Raw genomic sequence first — 16,745 nt, 5'->3', positions numbered from 1 at the left:
TTTCTTAAAATCACACATTGCAAGATCCCTGGTTGTATTAGCTGAGCCAACTAGAACATGCCTTGGGCTACATGCCAAGTACTAAATAATAAAACAAGAGTCCTTAGAAATGTTTCTCTGTCCTGTGTTTTGGGGGGTTTTCCAACTAATTTCCGGGTTGGGGAGAGGGCAACTGCTCATGGCCAAAGCTTGGGATACTCTTAAATTGATAGCAAGTAGAGATGATAGAAGTACCAATGAATACAAAGGAGTGATTGGCGGGGGGCCGGGGAGGGGGGGGGAGCGGGTTGGAAATAGGAGCCAAGTTAGTAGATGGCATGGAGTTTAAATTTAGTTTTTCCTAATAAGGTGAATTTTGACAATAATTTGTGGAGCTGAGTTTAGTTTTTTCCCCTGAGCCTTTCTTCTCCTCCCTGTAGACAGCATCCTAAGGTTTATACTCTTCTAGAGAACATGATAGAGTCCCGCTTATCTCACTCTCCTTTCGTGTGGTTGGTAGAACAGATGGAGCACAGCTTCTATAGTTTGCATTCCTGGAAGGGTCCAGAAAGGAGCAGAGTTCAAGGTGAGCAGATCTGAATGGGTACAAAAAAACTTATTTAGGAGCCCATGGGGTGGGCCTGAAGCCTTTTTGGTTATGTCTAAACATACCACGGAGATACTCTGTGAGCCTGTACTGAGGCGCAGAGCTTCCAGGTTTACTGGGTTTGGGAATCTTTTCCTTGGAAAGCTCAAGAGGTGATAATGGTCAGCAGACAAGTTGAGTGGGTTACAGACTTCATCACCATGACTGGGAATGAATCTCACCAGAAACTCTGCAGCAGCTACTTCACACAGGTCCCTGGACCATCCTCAGTGGAACCAACATTCTTGGTGGCTGCAACCACAGTAGGTTCTGACCACTAAGTAAACCAACATGACTTGTGAATTGAATAAAGGCTTTTGACATGCAATAAATATCTGATGGGTAAGCTGTATTCTCTGTCTTTGAGGAAAAGAGCCACAACTGGTTTGAGTATAATGTTTAATGTAAGTTACAGTGGATAGGCAGAGTTGGTACAAAACGAAGAGGTTCAGTTCTAGTCAGTGAGTTAACAGCCTAGGCACCTGGACGAAAGATTGCCCCCACTGTCCTGAGTCTTCCAAGGCCCTCTTCACAGCACCAGCTAGAGGCCCCAAGACTGATATCTGCTACTTGAAGGCTTGGATAGAATCCAAGTGTTCCCATTTTCCAGAGTGAATCAGGAGACTGGCTGTCCCCAGTCATCATAACAGATATAATTTTCAAGACAGGCTTGAAGAAACTGAGGACAGAACTGGATACCAGGGCCTGGGCTGCTATACATTCGCTACATGCAATGGTCTGAGAGGCTCAGAGCTTGAGTGGTTAGCCTATCCACTTTCCCACCCATGTGCTTACCGTCCCTGACTGTTTATGGTAGGAAAGGAAATGACCATCTGATTATGAAAAAAGATCTTTCCAAAAGTATATTTGGCATAAGCTAATGCCACTGCTAGTGCTGCCAGTGGCCAGGCACAGAGAAGGCCCTGAGGAGTTAGGAGGAAAGGAGAATGTGCAGGCAGAGCAAGAAAGAGCCAGCTCAGGTCCCCGCCCCAGGAACCCAGGAGGATAAAGGTCGTGCAGTAAAGAAAGGGTGACATAGGGTCCTCCTCTTTGGTCAGGCAAAGGCCCTAGCATGGGCCTGGGAGGTGAGAGAGCTGAGGGGCAAAGGCTCTGCCTTTAGGTCCCAGCTTTTGGCTCATCACATTGAGGCGATGATACAGCATGAGGCGAGGCAAGGAGACAACAGTCAGATTGATAATCCTCAGCTCCTAGGAGCTGCCTTTGTCCTTGTCATCTATAAGGTCATACCTATGGGAACAAGCAGAGAACACTCAGGTAGGAATTGACTCTTGTGTCTTCTTATAAATAAGACACATTCCAAGGGCTTTTATACTTCAAAGAATCAATAGTTCCCAGGTCAGTTTGCAATCTTTTTTCTCTTCCTATGATTGGGGTTTCTCCTACTTAATATCCAGGCCCATCCCCGGCTTGTCCAGCCCAGATACTTACCACTGGGCTGCACCTTGGGAAAGGTCTATCTCAGTGAGGTCCAACTGCACCTGTGTTGGAGGATGGTTGAGGCAAGATATTATTTTGATATCTCCACAGACCACATCCCATCATCACACATTCCTGGTCCCAAACCAGTGCAGAGGTGATTGGGTCATTTACAAAGTCATGTCACCTGGGATGCTTCCTCAGGGACTACAGCCTTGATACCAGAAGCTTCTAACTCTCACCTTTGCCCTGCCCATCCTCACCCTCTTACCTTCCCCAGCAGCTCACGCTCTCTTGACATGAAGGAGGAACTAGACTTCACAGAGATATCTAGCTTTCGCCTGAGGGCCTCATCCAGGGGCAGTTCCCACTCAAACCTGGGGAAGGACCGGGTGTTAGAGGCAGGCGTCCTTCCCAAGCCTACCATCTCTCCACCTGAATGCCCACTGACTGACCGTTCATTGAATTCAGGATTTAGAGTCCTCTTCTTCTGTGAGGTCTTCCTCTTGGTGCCTCGGTTCTTGTCTGGCAGTAGCAATAGTGACACATAGGGGTCAGGAAGATCCCGTCCATTCTGTCGAAGGGCCCTGCAACAAGAGGATGTAGGTGATAAGGCAACCCAAGGGGAGCGATGGAGAGAACCTGGGGGATCGGATGGATAGGGTCTCACCGGCAACTGTGAATGATGCTGACCAACTTTCGCTCTTCACTGTAGTACCAAATAGTTAGTTTTACCTGGCCCAGAGGCCCAGCTGGAGCCTCAAGGGGACTGTGGAGAGATAGAGATAGGTCTAGGAGAAGGTAATACATAGGGAACCCGTAGCTCATCCTTTTTATTTCTGACTGCATCCCATCTTTCCGTCTCAGCCCTTTACCTGTCATCATGTGTTAGGCGCTGCCGGAGCTCTGGGGCTGAGGAGGTGGTGTGAGGGAGCCCCACCCAAACCTCTAGTTCTTCATTCAGAGATGAGGAGCTGTAGCTATGGCTGTGGCTATGAGCTTCCACTCCTGAGTGCTGGGACACCAAGATCTAGGACAAGAAAACTGTAAGCTCTGCTCCCTTGCTCTGAAGACATGGCCCTCTGTTCCTGTCTGCCCTCCCTCCTGCCCACCATGTCCTGGCACTCACCCCCAGCTGTGCTCTCAGTAGCACCTGCCCTTGACCATTGTTGAGTGTAAACCAGCGGTCCAAGCAGAGCTGGTCAGCCACGAGGAGCTCAGAGAGGGACAGGGAGAGTGAGCCCAATGTGCCAGTCCCCTCACCCCGAACCTGTGGAATAACAGGACCGTGATCATGAGATAAAGGATTTAATCCTGGTGTTCCTGGACTCTTGGTGGTTTTGGTGAGAGAGCCCCCCTTTGTGAAGGGCAGGGAAGCCCTGGTAACAGTTGCCGGTCCCGCTGCTCCCCTTCCTTTCTTAACCAGAGCACACCATACTATTTTTACTTCCTAAGCTTTAGGAATTATACCAGTAATATCTGCATAGAGAGGAGAAACGAACAGTATTAAAATTAAAGTAATTGTTTTTTGCCCAGCCTACCCTCACTTCCATACTCCAAATGTAACAACCTTTAAACCCTGTTTCCTTTGTTCTAACAATTCTAATATGCCTATATCTCTATTTCAAAATTTACCAATGTTAGTATCCATTGATTCCTTGCTATGCAGGATGAGGAACTGAGCTCAGTTACATCTCTACCTCTGCTAGTGTTGTTAATAGTTACATTATTTTAAATCCTATTGGTTTCTAGTCATGTAATTCTCTACTTATTGGTCTGTCGACTTTAGAAGGTATTCGTTGCTCCTCCATAAGAAGAGAAAGTCTGCATTCCTACCTATATTACCTTCCACCTCTCCTCTTCCTACCTCTCATACCTTTTCACTTTTTATTCATCCTTTAAGCCATTGAAATCTAGTTTCTACTCTGTTTATGCCACTGAAGTTGCTGCAATAATCAGTGACCTCCTAGTCAATGTCAACAAATAGTTTTCAATCATCTAATTTTACCTCTCAGCAATATTTGGCTACTTCCTGTCTTTTGAAATACTTTTCTTTTGGCATCTATAACCCACTTTCCTGGTGGGATCCCACTGTCCTGGCTACTTCAGGCCCTTAAAGGGCTCTTCTTCCTCCATCTGCCCTTTCATTGTTACAGTGCCTAGCATGGCCATGCTTTGTCTTCTTTTCACTCTACATATGCCCTAATAGATCTCATTCACACTCATGACTACAGTTGCTGCCTGTTTCTTGCTCATGATGCTCAAAGAAAAGGGAAAGGGAGGAACACGATAATGGGCCATATATCTACCTTCTAGATGGCTATCTCCCTTGGTTGTCCCTCAGAGATCTCAAATTCAAAAATTCCTGTTTCGTGCATTGTCTATGTTGGCAATGGCATTTCTATCTGTCTAGCCACCCCATGCTAAAAACCCAGGAGTTAGCATCTAGGCTTTTCTTTGTTCCTCCTCCCAATCTATGTCAAAATAACCACCAGATACCATCCGGCCTTTGTCATTTTTTGCTTCAGTTACTTTAATAGTCTCTTAACTGATCTACCTGCCTCCAGTGTTGTCCATTCTTTGCCCTGCTCTCAGCATGATCTTCCTAAAGTGTAAATCTGGATATGTCACTTCTCATTCTTTCAAATGTTTCCTAATGCCTTAAGGATAAAATCCAAATTCTTAGCATAATATTCAACAGCTCCTGTGATCTTGTTCCTGCCTGCCTCTCTAATCTATAATTTGCCTTTTTTCTCCTCCATTCTTTTCTCAGCCTGAAGAGTTTTCTTCCTCTTCTTTTCTTGGCCAGAGCCTATTTACCCATAAGCTCAGACGTCATTTAAGGACATTTTTCTTAATACCTCCACCTTTTCCCTTATTCTGAGTTAGAACCTCTCTTTTTTCCCCATAGTGCCCTTTATCCCAGCAGTTATCAGTCTGGAGGTTTTCTGGTTATATTTCCCCCCAAATGAGTGTGAGCTCCATAAAGATGAGAACTAGATATTTTTATATATAAATACCCTTTGCCTGGTTCAGTGCCTGGCCCATGATGGGAATCTGCAAAATGTTTGTAGAACGACTATAGTACCTGTAACTCCAGACTCTCAGTGTTTGGTTTCCTGATGAGAAAGGAGGCACTCTCGTCCCAGATGGGCGCTGAAGTTTGGGAAACAGTCTGGTGGAGATGAGAGGTGATGATCAGTGGTTGATGTTCTCTTCTCTACTCTTATCCCTCCCGTTCTTAGCCCTGCAGCATTTCCTCATACCTTAGTTTTATGAGAAGTATCTCCTACAGTGATAATAGCATAAGGGCTGGGAGGCTTGGTACCTTTTCGGAGCTAGAAAAAGAATATTATGTTAAATATTGAATATTTAGTATTTAATGTAAATATTAAAATTGTCTTAAATTTGGACCAAATTAGGCATATCCCCGCCTCTTGTCACAAATTATATCCACGGCCAGCAGCCATGTCCTCATTATCACTTAACAGCCACTTCCCTCCTTGGACAGACAATTCTTCCCACCCTAGCACCTCCCTGGGAAAGAGAAGAATTTGGAATTTACGAATCCAAATATATCAGGAGCATCCAAACCTGAGGGAGGTAGAAGAAGGGCCAGGGAGCTATGGGGTGTAGGGAGCAGATCTCACCGGCAGGTCCTCAGCCCGCTCCAGATAGACGGATAGTAGGGCCGCAGCCAGTTCTGCACTCTTCTGAGTCTGGATCAAACTGTTTACCTGCAGCACCTGGGGAAGGACACACAGGTGTTTGAGGAGTAGTGACTAATATCCTGGGGCCTGACATATGCCTTGAAAGCTGATAGAGAAGTGTTCATCTTGACCCATTTGGGGTCCCTTCCTTCCTCCTGTAGCTTTCCTCACCTCCTCTAGCTCAGCAGCAGTCGGACGGGGGGTCAGACGCTCCAGACGCAAGTGTAGGCGGCCAGATGGGACATCCTCCAGGGTCAGCCACTGTGGTAGCAGGCAGGGTTAAGACTTGGGGTTGTGGGGACAGAGGAACTATGAGAATGAAACTTGGGTCAAGATTGGGAAGGATTGTTCATTTTATTTCCATGCTCACCTCATCAAGGAAACCACTGTTTAGGACTGCAGTGAGACTCACTTTACACCTGTAGAGGAGAAAGATTAAGACAAGAGGTCGATGGTCAGAGCCAAGTTTCTGTCTCCCTGAGGCCACACTTCTAAGGCCTACAGAGGCCCAGCCTGTTTCCCCCACTGGACTCCCACTCTCTTCACCTGCCCAGAAAGTCATCCTTGTCCAGGTCTTTGTCAAACACCTCAGCCTCTAACTCTTGGCCTGGAATTGATGTGACGATGACCTAGTGTGAGAAAATAGTGCAGATATTGGGGAGTTTCTCCTTTTCTTTTCCAAACGACTGGAAACCCCCATCCAATTAAATGAACCCCAGAGCTTTTTTGGACCACTTTCAGAGCTAAGGGGAAGAATGGGGCAGAACTGGGAGGAGTCCTAGCCACTCAATTCTGACCTCAAAAACTTCGTTCCAGCGGGGATTGAGATCTTCCCGAACGACATGGCTCCGGAAGCTTCGCCCTGCCAGCTTTAGTTTGACATAGGGGTCCGACTTGCCCTTCACCAGTCCCCCCAAGAAACGGTCTTTGGCAATCAGGTCCTGGGCCTCTAATACATGGATCCGAAGCACATTCTGCAAGAGAGGCAGGTAGGGGCACCAGATGGCATCAAAGAGAGAGAAAGCTGTCAGAACCCTTTGCACACTTAGGGTGGGCAAACAGACGCCAGTCCTTTCCAGCTATACACTCACCTCAGTTCCAAAGACACTGTCAGGAGTAGTGTGACTGGGTCGAGGTGGGGCATCCACACTGCTGCCTGTCTGGGGACTCTCATTGTCTAGGTCCCAAGCATCAGAAGTACCAGGCACAGCAGGGAAGCGCACTTCTGACGAATCCAAGAACAAGATCTGGGAAGGAGAATGTGATTGTCAACTCAAAGAAGTGCAGCTAGCCACCAGCAGGCAGGTATGTGGGAGTTGAGGGGGGCAGAGCAAGGGCTTTGATGGGGAAACCAGGTCCCTGCCTTGGCTGGGCTCATCTCTGCAGGGTTCCCTCCACATTCATCTTACTTGTATACCATTTCTTTCCCCAGTTAGATCTACAAACGTTTTTTGTGTGCTTGCTAGGTACTTCACATATACTAGCTCATTTAATCTTAGAGGAGTCCCCTTCCTTACTCTTAATACCAAGGAATCTACAAGGCCCTTCCACACCCTTAGCACCTTCTCCATGTCCATACCCTCATAACCAGTTTCATGTAGAGCCTGGAGTTTGGGCCAGAGCTGCTGAGCTGGAACCACTGGTCCAGGGTGAGTTCAGGGGCAGTCAGCAGGCGAGCCAGAGGCAGGGTCAGTGCCCCTAAAGTCAGGGCCCTAGAGTCATCCTTCACCTATAGGCACAAGAAGAGGAGATGTGGTAAAGAGATTAGGGAGAAAGGAGGCATCCTGGAGAAATTATAACATGGCTCTAGCTTCATTCTCTCTGTGCCAATCACAGACCTTTTGCTCCACTCTGGGCCATCTTTTTACAGTCCTTTGCCCACCTCATGGTCCCTTCGCCTGTGCTCATTCTGTTCCCATTACCATCCTACTTCTCTCACAAAATCTCTAGTTACTCCAAACTCCATACCTTTCTCTGGCCATCCTTAGCACTATACTTACAGGTATTTTACTCATGCTAATTAATATTTAATTGTTCTTGGATGGTTTTGTATATGTGTATCTTGTCTATGAAACTAGCTAGTAAGCTTCATGAAAGCAGATACTGTTTCATGCTTTTTCTATGACCTTTAAAATGCTAGGTGCTTAATAGGTACTCAATATCTTCTTTTTTAAAAAATAATTTTATTAAGGCATAATTTACATACCATAGTCACTCATTTTAAGTGTATTATTCTCAATTATAAAACAATGATTCTAGATAGGTGAGGAACAGCAGAGAGAGTAGAGGAAGTAGAGTCTGGGTAGATGGGTTGAAAACAGAGATCGATGGAGAACAAGGAGAGAGGAAATGGTACCCATCGGGGAAGACAGAATAGGGTGTTTAGGAGGGGGCAAATAAGTGATCGTCTCACCTGTACATCGAGCTCTTGGCTTTGAGGGTCTTGCAGGAAGAACCGGAAGGCCTCCTCCCACACTGGACAATTGTTGCTATAGACAGCCTGGAGATGTACAGGATTAAGGGTACATGCCACAGTACCACTCCTGTTTCTCCAGAAAGCGCTTTATTGGCTTTCCAAAAGGGAGACTTCATCCCAAGAACAGTCTTCCTTTCCCCCAGCCTCCCACACATGACATTTCCCACAGTGACATCCTGGCCCTTACCTTGCTTTCCCGGGTCACATCCTGAATTGACAGTTGTACCATTGGGTTGGGTTCCTTGTTCCCCTTCTTTAGCTGTAGGATGTAGAATTCAGAAGTCACTATTATGGGTGTTTTAGTTTTTGTTTCAGTGAAGGAAGGTGGGCTCTCATCAGAATCTTTTCCCCGAGGTGGCTCTGATCCCCTTGTTGGAACCCTTGTGTTAGATGTTGCTGCTTCTGGAGCAAAGCAGGCAGGGGCAAGAGAGGTTGTGTGAATGCTGCACCCAAGGCTCCCTGTTCACCCACCCTCAGAAGCCACACTCACAGGAAGATCCTGGGCCCGGTCCAAATAGACAACTAAGATAGCAGCTGATGGGGGCTCTGGTCGAGAGGAGACTCCTCGATTCCACTGTAGAACCTGAAGGGATGGCAATGGTCAGATCTTGGTCCCTGCAGTCCCCTATACTTCCAGATACCTATTTCCCCCCTGCCAGCTTCCTGCTTCCCATGTTGCTTACCTGCTCTAGTTTTTCTGCATCTGGCAATAGTGACAGCCATTCTAGCTTTAAGTGCACTTGGCCTTGCCCACCTTGTAGAGGGAACCACTGAAGAAAAAGTAGAAAAGAATGAAGTGTAGTAGAGATCAGACAGCAACCTAACCTCTTTCCTGCCAATGTAGCAACTTATTGTCTGCTAAATGAACAGGACCACCCTCCACCTTCCTCTTCTCTCAACTTACATCATCTAGTACTCCAGCCTGCAATACCTTCCCTACATCCATCTTCATTCTGGAAGTTGAGAGGGAATAATTAGTAGCGTATCATTGGTCCTCCCTTCACCACCCAGAAATAACTGGCAGATCTCAGACTCCCTTCTCCTTATATTCAGGAGGTATTTATGTGTGCGTGCATGCATGCGTGCGTGTGCATGCGCGCATGACTTCGTGCATGGTGGAGAAGTGAGAAAGGAAAATGATACACAATTCCCAGGCCTAGAAAAGGATTATAATTACCTTCGTGCCCTTGGTAGCACTGGGGTTTTAGAATCCTAACACAGGTAGAGTCTCACCTGCCAAGAAAGTCGTCTTTATCTGGATCCTTGTCAAACACTTCCACCTCAATCTCCTGACCTGGGACCTCATGTACTATCACCTGAAGAGCACAGAAGGATAAAGCTCTCATGAACTGCATCTAATCAGCATCTTCTCTCACAACCTCCCGAGGCCTCCCCATTTCACACAGCCCCACTCCTCAGCTCTCCCACCTCATAAGTCTCTCCCCACTGAGGGTTGAGTTCCTCGTTGATGACACGACTGCAGAATGTCTGAGTGCCTACTCGCACAAGTGCGTAGGGGTCTGACTTGCCCTCAATCAGGCCCTTCACATATTTGTCCTTGGAGCTTAGCCCTCGAGCAGCTAGCAGGTGAATCCTAATAATGCCCTGAGGGTAGGAATCAGATAGTGAGAAATTAAGGGTCCTGCACAGGGTTTCTGAAAGAAAGATCTATTTAATGGGAGAGAGGCCATACCCTGGGAAGAGGGGAACGCAGCTGGGCCACATCGTGAAGATCAGGCACAAGGGGCACCAATAATCGGTTGGGCAACACAAGGAAGGCAGCGATGGAGTCCATGATCATAGTGTCAGAGAGTGAGCTGAATGGAGGAGTAGAAAAGAAGGTGAGGGTGGCCCCAACTTGCAATATCCCCTGACTCCAACTATGTTTTCCACAACCAAGAAACTAAAGCTAGAAGGAAGTCCTTGAAAATCCTTTTATGCTACTCTTCTACCCTAATTGTCACCTACTGCTCTGTCCCTTCACTGCCATCCCAGCTCTTCTCTTTTTGCCCCTGCTGAGCAGTCTGCAGCCCTCTTCATTCTCCATCAAAATGCCCACTCCAACCCAGAGAAGAAAAATCACAGCACGGTATTTTTCAGGGATATTTGTGTTATCTCCCCAACTGGGGTCAAGCCTCCTAGAAGGCACCACTGCATTTTTTACTACTTTGTAACCCTTAAACCCCCAAGCCAATCTGGAACACTCAGTAGGTGCTCAGTAAATCCTTGATACCTGAGTCCTGGGATATCCAGCAGGTTGGTCATCCCTGTCCAGTTGATATCTAGGGTCTGGAAGGAAAGAGCAGGGGAATTGGGACAGAGCATATGGTAGTATGGTCACATCCATCGAATAGTTCCCAGAATTCAGCCTTCTTATCAGTTCCCTCCCCCATTCCCCATAGCTGGGCACCCTCACTCAATCCCCTCAACATTTTGTCTTACCGGGCGTCGAATAAAGAACATCGACACAGCCCCCACGATAGGAAGATCTCCAATGAGTGGCTCAAGAATCACCCGCAAGACACCATGTAGCTGGGACAAGAAGAGAAGATCCAAAGCCTTTCCTCAGAAAAGGCCTTCTTTTTCTCCCCAGACTTTGCCATCCTTGGTTTTTGCAACCTCCCACTTGCCCATATCTGAGGAAATTTAGGGCAAAGTCTCCTTTATGGGGCCCTCCTGACATCTGCCCCACCTGCATGCCCTTGACTCCTGCTTTGCAGAAATATTTCTTCACTTCCACATCAATCTGTATATCACCTACATAGCTGGTGAGGAACAGAACAAAGAGAGTTAGTACTAGGCTGAACTGGGGGTAGGGGGAGTGAAGTAGTCTGAGTGGCCAAGATCTTGTTGAGGGCAAAGTGGGAAGAGTGGTGAGTGGTGTTACCTGATGTTCAAGTCCAGCAGGATCTGTTCTTTGTTCTGACCAGGGTGAACTTTGACTCCTAGGATGCGCAATGGCTGGAAAGAGATGAATTCTTGAGAAGGAAGGGAAAGCGAGGAGTACTTCAGCCCCCAGGGTCACCCACCTTCCCTGTCCCATCTCCTCCTCTCTCTTACTTTCCCTTTTAGACACATACCTTTTCACCTAGTTCCACTCGTGTAAATGTAAATGTTTGCAGATGGGGGTTAGATCCTCGAACAGCAGGGGCCACAGTTTCAGCCAAAAGTTTCTCCATATACTGGCCCAGGAAGGGCCAGACCTGGGCCACAATCTGGGAGGAAAGAGAGCGGGTCATAGGAGAGCCCAATCCTCCCTCTAAAGTCAAGTCCTTCAGAATCCTCCCACAGAAAGCACTGGGGACTAGGCTGGGGCCAAGATTTGAAGTGTGTGGCAAGAGTCTGGAGAGAGGAGCAAACCCCATTCTCCTACCCATGAAAAATAAAATCAAGACAACCCTCACCTTATTTAGCCACTCAGCCTTTTCCACGTCTGGGAAGCTGACCTGGGGGTGAGGAGACAGAGATAGTAATGAGCACACCCTCCTGCCTGTGGTTTCCTATGAAGATGCTGGGGTGGGGGTTGGGATACCCACAGAGAAAAGAAAACCTAAGTGTGACAGGGCTTCCTCACAACCAGGGATTGTGGGGAGGGGCTGCGATGTCCTGAAGTTTCATTCCTCCACAAGGTTTGGGGGCACTGAGGTCTCTCTGACAAGGAGAGCTGACAGGGTGTAGGCCACATTAAGTTGCTTTGTTGGATAGCTTAGGGATGTGAAATGACAGCTGCTGGGGCAGAGAGGAGGCGGGAGGAGAAGGACACATTCTTTCTGGAGGGGGAGGTCCTGCCAAGTCAGAGTTTAAGGAGGAAATTCTGGGATTGGAGAAAGCTTGGTTCCCTTTTGGAGCCTTTCCCCCTCTCCTCTGACTGGGGCTTCTATACCAGGAAGGTGAAGAGGGAAGCAGCTCCTTAAGTCAGGAATGGACCAAAAGAATTATTTAGGCCCTGGCCTGTGTTTTTTCTTTCTACTTGTGTGACTCCTTTTACGGGAAAGAAGGACACTTGTGCTTTGTACTGGGGGAAGAGAAAGGTTAGTTGCTTCTGAAGGATTAGTTTCCATGTTGAGGAGTAAGAAGAACAAAGATAGTTGCTGCCTGGGCTACAATTCCCTTGAGACTATTTCTACCCTTTTCCCCTCTCCATTCTTAGGCCTAGGTAGCATAGCTGTGTCTGCCTAGTGTCCACTTTGGTTCTTCTCTGCTGCCATTGTCCCCCTAGACAGGCACCTCTGCTGGGAGGAGCAGGTAGGGAGGAGCAGGAAGGGACTGGGTAACGGGCTGTGTCTCTGCAAGGCCTGAGAGAAGGCATCCGGCCCCCCACCTAAGGAAAGGAGTGTAGAGATAAGAATCTCGGCCTCAACCAAGTAAGCGCAGCCCACAGTCCGGAAAAGGGTGGGGCCGGCCAGAGGAGGTAGAGTGTGGGCAGCGGGCACTGCAGCAGTCGCGCTCCCTCCCCCCGCTTCAACTGCTCCCCCCACCCCTACACGCACACCGCCCCGGCACCTCCGCCCTTCATCCAGCAGCCGCCTGCCTGCACTGCGGCCCGGATGCCTAAGGCTGGAAGGCGGCGAGGGCCGGAAGGTCTGGCCAGGTGCTGGAGCTGGGCTGTGCTGCGCTCCCGAGGCTGGGTCCCAGCATGTCCCCAGAGATAAGAGCGGGAAAAGGGAGAAGAATCTTATGGCCTTGAATAGGGGCGGGGGAGTCTTGAGGAGGACAGGAGAGACAAGGGAACCCTCTGAGCAGCTGCAGAAACGCGGATGCCCAGGAGCAGCAAAGGCGAGAGTGGCATCAAAAGCAAAAAAGAGCTTGGCTAGCAGGAGGGAGAGCCACGGCAGAATTAGTACTGCTTTAGAGGAAGAGGAAGAAGCCCTTATTCTGTGGAAGGATCTGCGTGTGCGGAAAGGCAGGGAGCGGGGAAGGGGATGGATAGATGGTCGGTCCCAAGAGACAAGAGGCTAGTGGGGCGAGAGGGGAAAGTCTGGGCGGGGCCCATTGTACTAAAGTAGGGAGCTGACAATTTTAGGGACAAGGATGGAGAGCCCTAGAACTGAGGCTAGAAGGGGGCTATGCTGCACTGAGGATTGAGGGTGGTCGCTCACCCAGGCAGGTAGCTCTCGCTGGCTCATATAAAGTGTTTTCGCTGTGAGGCGCTCCTCGTCATCCAGCAGCTGCCGCGCTACTCGAAGGCTCCGTTCTTTCTTGTCGCGGACCCGGCGCCAGCCCAGGTAGAGGGCGAGGCCGAAGAGCACGAAACCCACACTGAGTCCTATTGCTCCGGCCAAGTACACCGGCACCAGCACCAACAACCGCCGTCCGAACGAAGTCAGCACCGCCAGGGCCTCACCCGCAGCGCCTGGACCTGCAGGTTGGTTCCCAGAACTCAGGTCCGGCTTTGTGTGAGCAGTGGGAGGCTGGCCAGGGGGGCTGGAAGGAGCAGAGGGCTGGTCGACAGAACTGGGGCTGGAGTCGTCTCCAGGGGAAGGCTCCATGGTGCCACGTCTCGGAAGACCGGTCTAGCCCAGAGACCCGCTTCGAGGTTGCCTAGTATTAAGAGTGGCTACCCCGCAGCAAACCGTAAACCCCCAAATGGGGAGGGGACTTCAAGCCACACCCTTTCTTTCTGAAGGTTGGATTGGTCGGCGCCGCAGAAACCAAGGTGGAGTCAAAAGGCCGAAATCCCGCCCACCTCCCGCGGGTAAGGGAAAGGCTCCGGGGAGGCAGGACCTCCCTGATTGGACCAGAGTGCCAAAATGGGCGGTCTGTGATGGGGTGGGGGAGGAGAAAAGAGGCTAAGGAGCGGCATTGGATTGGCCAGAAAGAGAAGGCGATGTGGTTACCATTTAAAGAGGAGAGGCGGGACGAGGACCTCCCCACGTGGGACTGGAGTGCCTGTGGTATGACGACACTCATAGCCGCACTTCCAATTACTGGGTTTTAGAAGGAGCTAGAGATGTGAAGTTGGGTTGTGGAAGGTCAGGATCCCCTTTCACTCCATTCGGTTTGGCAGGATTTGGTCTGAGATTCCAACATGTGCATTTGTCAGCTTTCCCTAGTTTTCATATTTTAAGCACATTCCTTCCATTTTTTCCCTGGCTGTCCTTACAAAAGGAAAGGAAATTACCCTATTTGGAATGAAAGTGTTCTGTAACCGACCCTGCCTATCCTGTCCCCAGTCCTCTTCCCTGTCTGCAGTGTAATGACAGATGCTAGAGAAAATTAGAGAATCTGAGAAAAGAGTTTAGGGGGTGGGGGAGCTAAATGAATAGGAAGTGAGGCTTTCTTTTGAGAAATCTCCAAGAGTTAGTACATTATATCATAGAGGGCAGATTAAAACTAAATCAGCTCCAAAGAGTGGGTGAGAGAGGCTCAGCTGCAGCAGAAATGATTAAATTTTCCAAGAATTTTGTGCCCCCAATGACTGCAAGGACACTACAATGAGAAACCAAGAGTAACAAGACGATTCCATTTCTCATTTGCCAGAGCTAGAAGGTTTGGGATACAGTCAGATGTAGAATTAATGCAGTTATACATTGTATTGTACAAGTTTAGAGAGGGAAAAGTGCAGGGTACATTGATGATGACCATTTACTTGTTAACTGAACTTAGAGGTGGAGTGTTCTCCAGGGACTTAGAACTACTAGACTAACTGGAAGCCCAGGAGGAGTTGGTCATGATTACCTTTTCTTTTTTTAGATTTTTAACATATATATTAAGATGATTACCTCTTAGTGAAGTATTTGAGGGGCTTGCGTTATTGTTTGATGCAGCAGGGGAACTAGGGTTGATCATTGGGGAGAGACTGTATCTACAGCTGATAATTTTATCTGGCTCTGCGAGGCAAAGATTTCATCAGGCTGTGTTTCATCAAAGCTGCTTAAAATCTATCCCTGCCCAGCCTTCCTCCCTTAAACTTAAATTTTCTTACTTCCTTTTCTCTACTTTCCTGAGGCTAACAATATTTAGACTGCTTCATTCAGTTTGCAGAATGGTATAAGGAACAATTTTCTATCTGCCTCCTATGTCCTCCATAGTCGCAGAGGTGAGCAGGTAGAAAAGGAGCTCAAGGAGTTTGGAGGAAGTATGAGCAATCTTGCTCGCCAACTGATGAAGCAGAACTATAGCAGAAAAACAGATGAGCCTCCTTGGAGGGAAACCTCTCTGTAAACTGAAATTTGCCAAGCACTGGATTAGGGGGAAGCTGTCCCTTTCGCTGGGAGATAGAGAGGGTGACGTATGGTGGTCCCTTTCCAAACTTCTCCCCTTTCTCACTCCATCTAGATCACCACACCCTCTGAAGATGGTATATGGAGCACAAAAAGCTCATCCTCAGGAAGGTCTCTTCTCAGCCGGGGCTCAGGAGCCACACAATCAGCAGCTGCAATGCACCAGAACTAGTAAACAGGATGGGTCCCAGCTCACTAACAGTTTTGCTGCCTGGTGCCACCTGGTGGTGATAAGCAGTAAATGGGTGACAGGAAAAAGGATGGCTATTTGTTAGAAGTGTCTGAGAGTACCAACACTTCCTGGATTTGCAACCTGCATTTGTATGTAAACTACAATGGCCTCCTAGGGGAGGCAGAGGGTTGGTTGTGGTAATCTGGCCCCAGCCCACTCTCCAAGGTAGAATGGGCAAGATTGGAGATTTCATCTGTATTATTCCCAGCAAGTTACAGCAAAGTAGTGGTCCCATTGTTGGCTGACTCTATCATTAGAACCTTCTTATGCCAAGTCTGGAGTCAGACTGCCTGAATAGATTCCTGGCTCTATTCCTTACTAGTTGTGGAACTCTGAGCTGATTACTCTTTAAGGTGCTTTCTCCTCTACAAACAGGTATGATAATACCCATTGTGTCAATGAGATATTGCATGTAAAGTGCATAGCACAAAGTACCTTGTTCAATAAATGTTAGCTATTATTCTAGAACTCTGTTTATTTCCTATACAGCAAGACAAGACCTTTTCTCCATTAGGCAGCCCTTCAGATATTCAAAGACATATATGGGGTTTTCCCCTCAGTCTTGTCAATTTCTTTCAGCTACCCCACTGGTTTGTCAATGACTCTCTTTAAAAATTACATTTAGGACGACACACAATACTTTAGAAGTGGCTCCACTCAGACAGACATGGAAGAACTGCTATATTTACAATGCATGACTCTGGTTCTGTTACCCTTATGGAGCTCCTAGAAAGGTGCCTAGAACATAGCAGGCTCTCAATATTTATAAATTGACAAAAAGACTAAGGTTTTAATTTGTTGTAGCCATCGGAGGTCCCATGTTCTTATGTGAATTATTGCTAATGTAGATCTCTGCATTTGTTCCTCAGACAGGCTCAAGCAAATTTTTAGGGGAATGGTCAATCCAAATTGATCCGTTTTGACCCCTTGGTTTAAATTAGTCAATCCAAGTTACAGACACTTTCAGTATTAGTGTTACTGTTGATAACAGCTGTTTATATTTTTATAGAAGTTTTTTTTTTAATAAAACATAGGCCTTGGG

At 47.9% G+C, this 16,745-nt stretch overlaps 1 protein-coding gene and 1 long non-coding RNA gene across 2 annotated transcripts; one reads left to right on the top strand and one right to left on the bottom strand.

The window, feature by feature from the left end:
• Positions 1-1,007: 1,007 nt before the first annotated feature.
• On the bottom strand, positions 1,008-13,851 carry ESYT1 (extended synaptotagmin 1). The gene is made up of 31 exons (XM_006908885.2): positions 13,348-13,851; positions 11,653-11,694; positions 11,329-11,463; positions 11,136-11,209; positions 10,941-11,013; positions 10,691-10,780; positions 10,482-10,537; positions 9,942-10,065; positions 9,677-9,853; positions 9,482-9,564; positions 9,153-9,201; positions 8,932-9,018; positions 8,739-8,831; positions 8,436-8,507; positions 8,186-8,272; positions 7,352-7,501; positions 6,864-7,019; positions 6,570-6,746; positions 6,319-6,401; positions 6,143-6,191; positions 5,944-6,033; positions 5,713-5,808; positions 5,329-5,400; positions 5,151-5,237; positions 3,192-3,332; positions 2,938-3,092; positions 2,733-2,831; positions 2,518-2,649; positions 2,334-2,439; positions 2,075-2,124; positions 1,008-1,873 (listed from the first exon to the last, which is right to left on the bottom strand). Exons 1-31 carry the CDS (start codon positions 13,735-13,737, stop codon positions 1,834-1,836), a joined length of 3,315 nt encoding a protein of 1,104 aa, XP_006908947.1. The 5' UTR covers positions 13,738-13,851; the 3' UTR covers positions 1,008-1,833.
• Positions 13,851-16,171, top strand: LOC112477412. Its single transcript, XR_003045448.1, has 2 exons — positions 13,851-13,943; positions 15,527-16,171. It is a non-coding gene; the product is annotated as an uncharacterized LOC112477412 (long non-coding RNA).
• Positions 16,172-16,745: the final 574 nt, after the last annotated feature.

The sequence above is a fragment of the Pteropus alecto genome, unplaced genomic scaffold (genome assembly GCF_000325575.1).
Source record: "Pteropus alecto unplaced genomic scaffold, ASM32557v1 scaffold433, whole genome shotgun sequence".
NCBI classification, from domain to species: Eukaryota; Metazoa; Chordata; class Mammalia; order Chiroptera; family Pteropodidae; genus Pteropus; species Pteropus alecto.
Note: the sequence above shows the minus strand (reverse complement) of the source record. Positions and strands in the feature narration are given on the sequence as shown.

Excerpts from the sequence above, each read along its gene's own strand:
- ESYT1 (XM_006908885.2), bottom strand. The coding sequence starts at position 13,737 with ATGGAGCCTTCCCCTGGAGACGACTCCAGCCCCAGTTCTGTCGACCAG. Across the intron at positions 8,832-8,931 it reads ATGCAGAAAAACTAGAGCAG|GTTCTACAGTGGAATCGAGG; the intron begins GTAAGCAACATG and ends CCATCCCTTCAG. Across the intron at positions 6,402-6,569 it reads GCTGGAACGAAGTTTTTGAG|GTCATCGTCACATCAATTCC; the intron begins GTCAGAATTGAG and ends TTCTCACACTAG.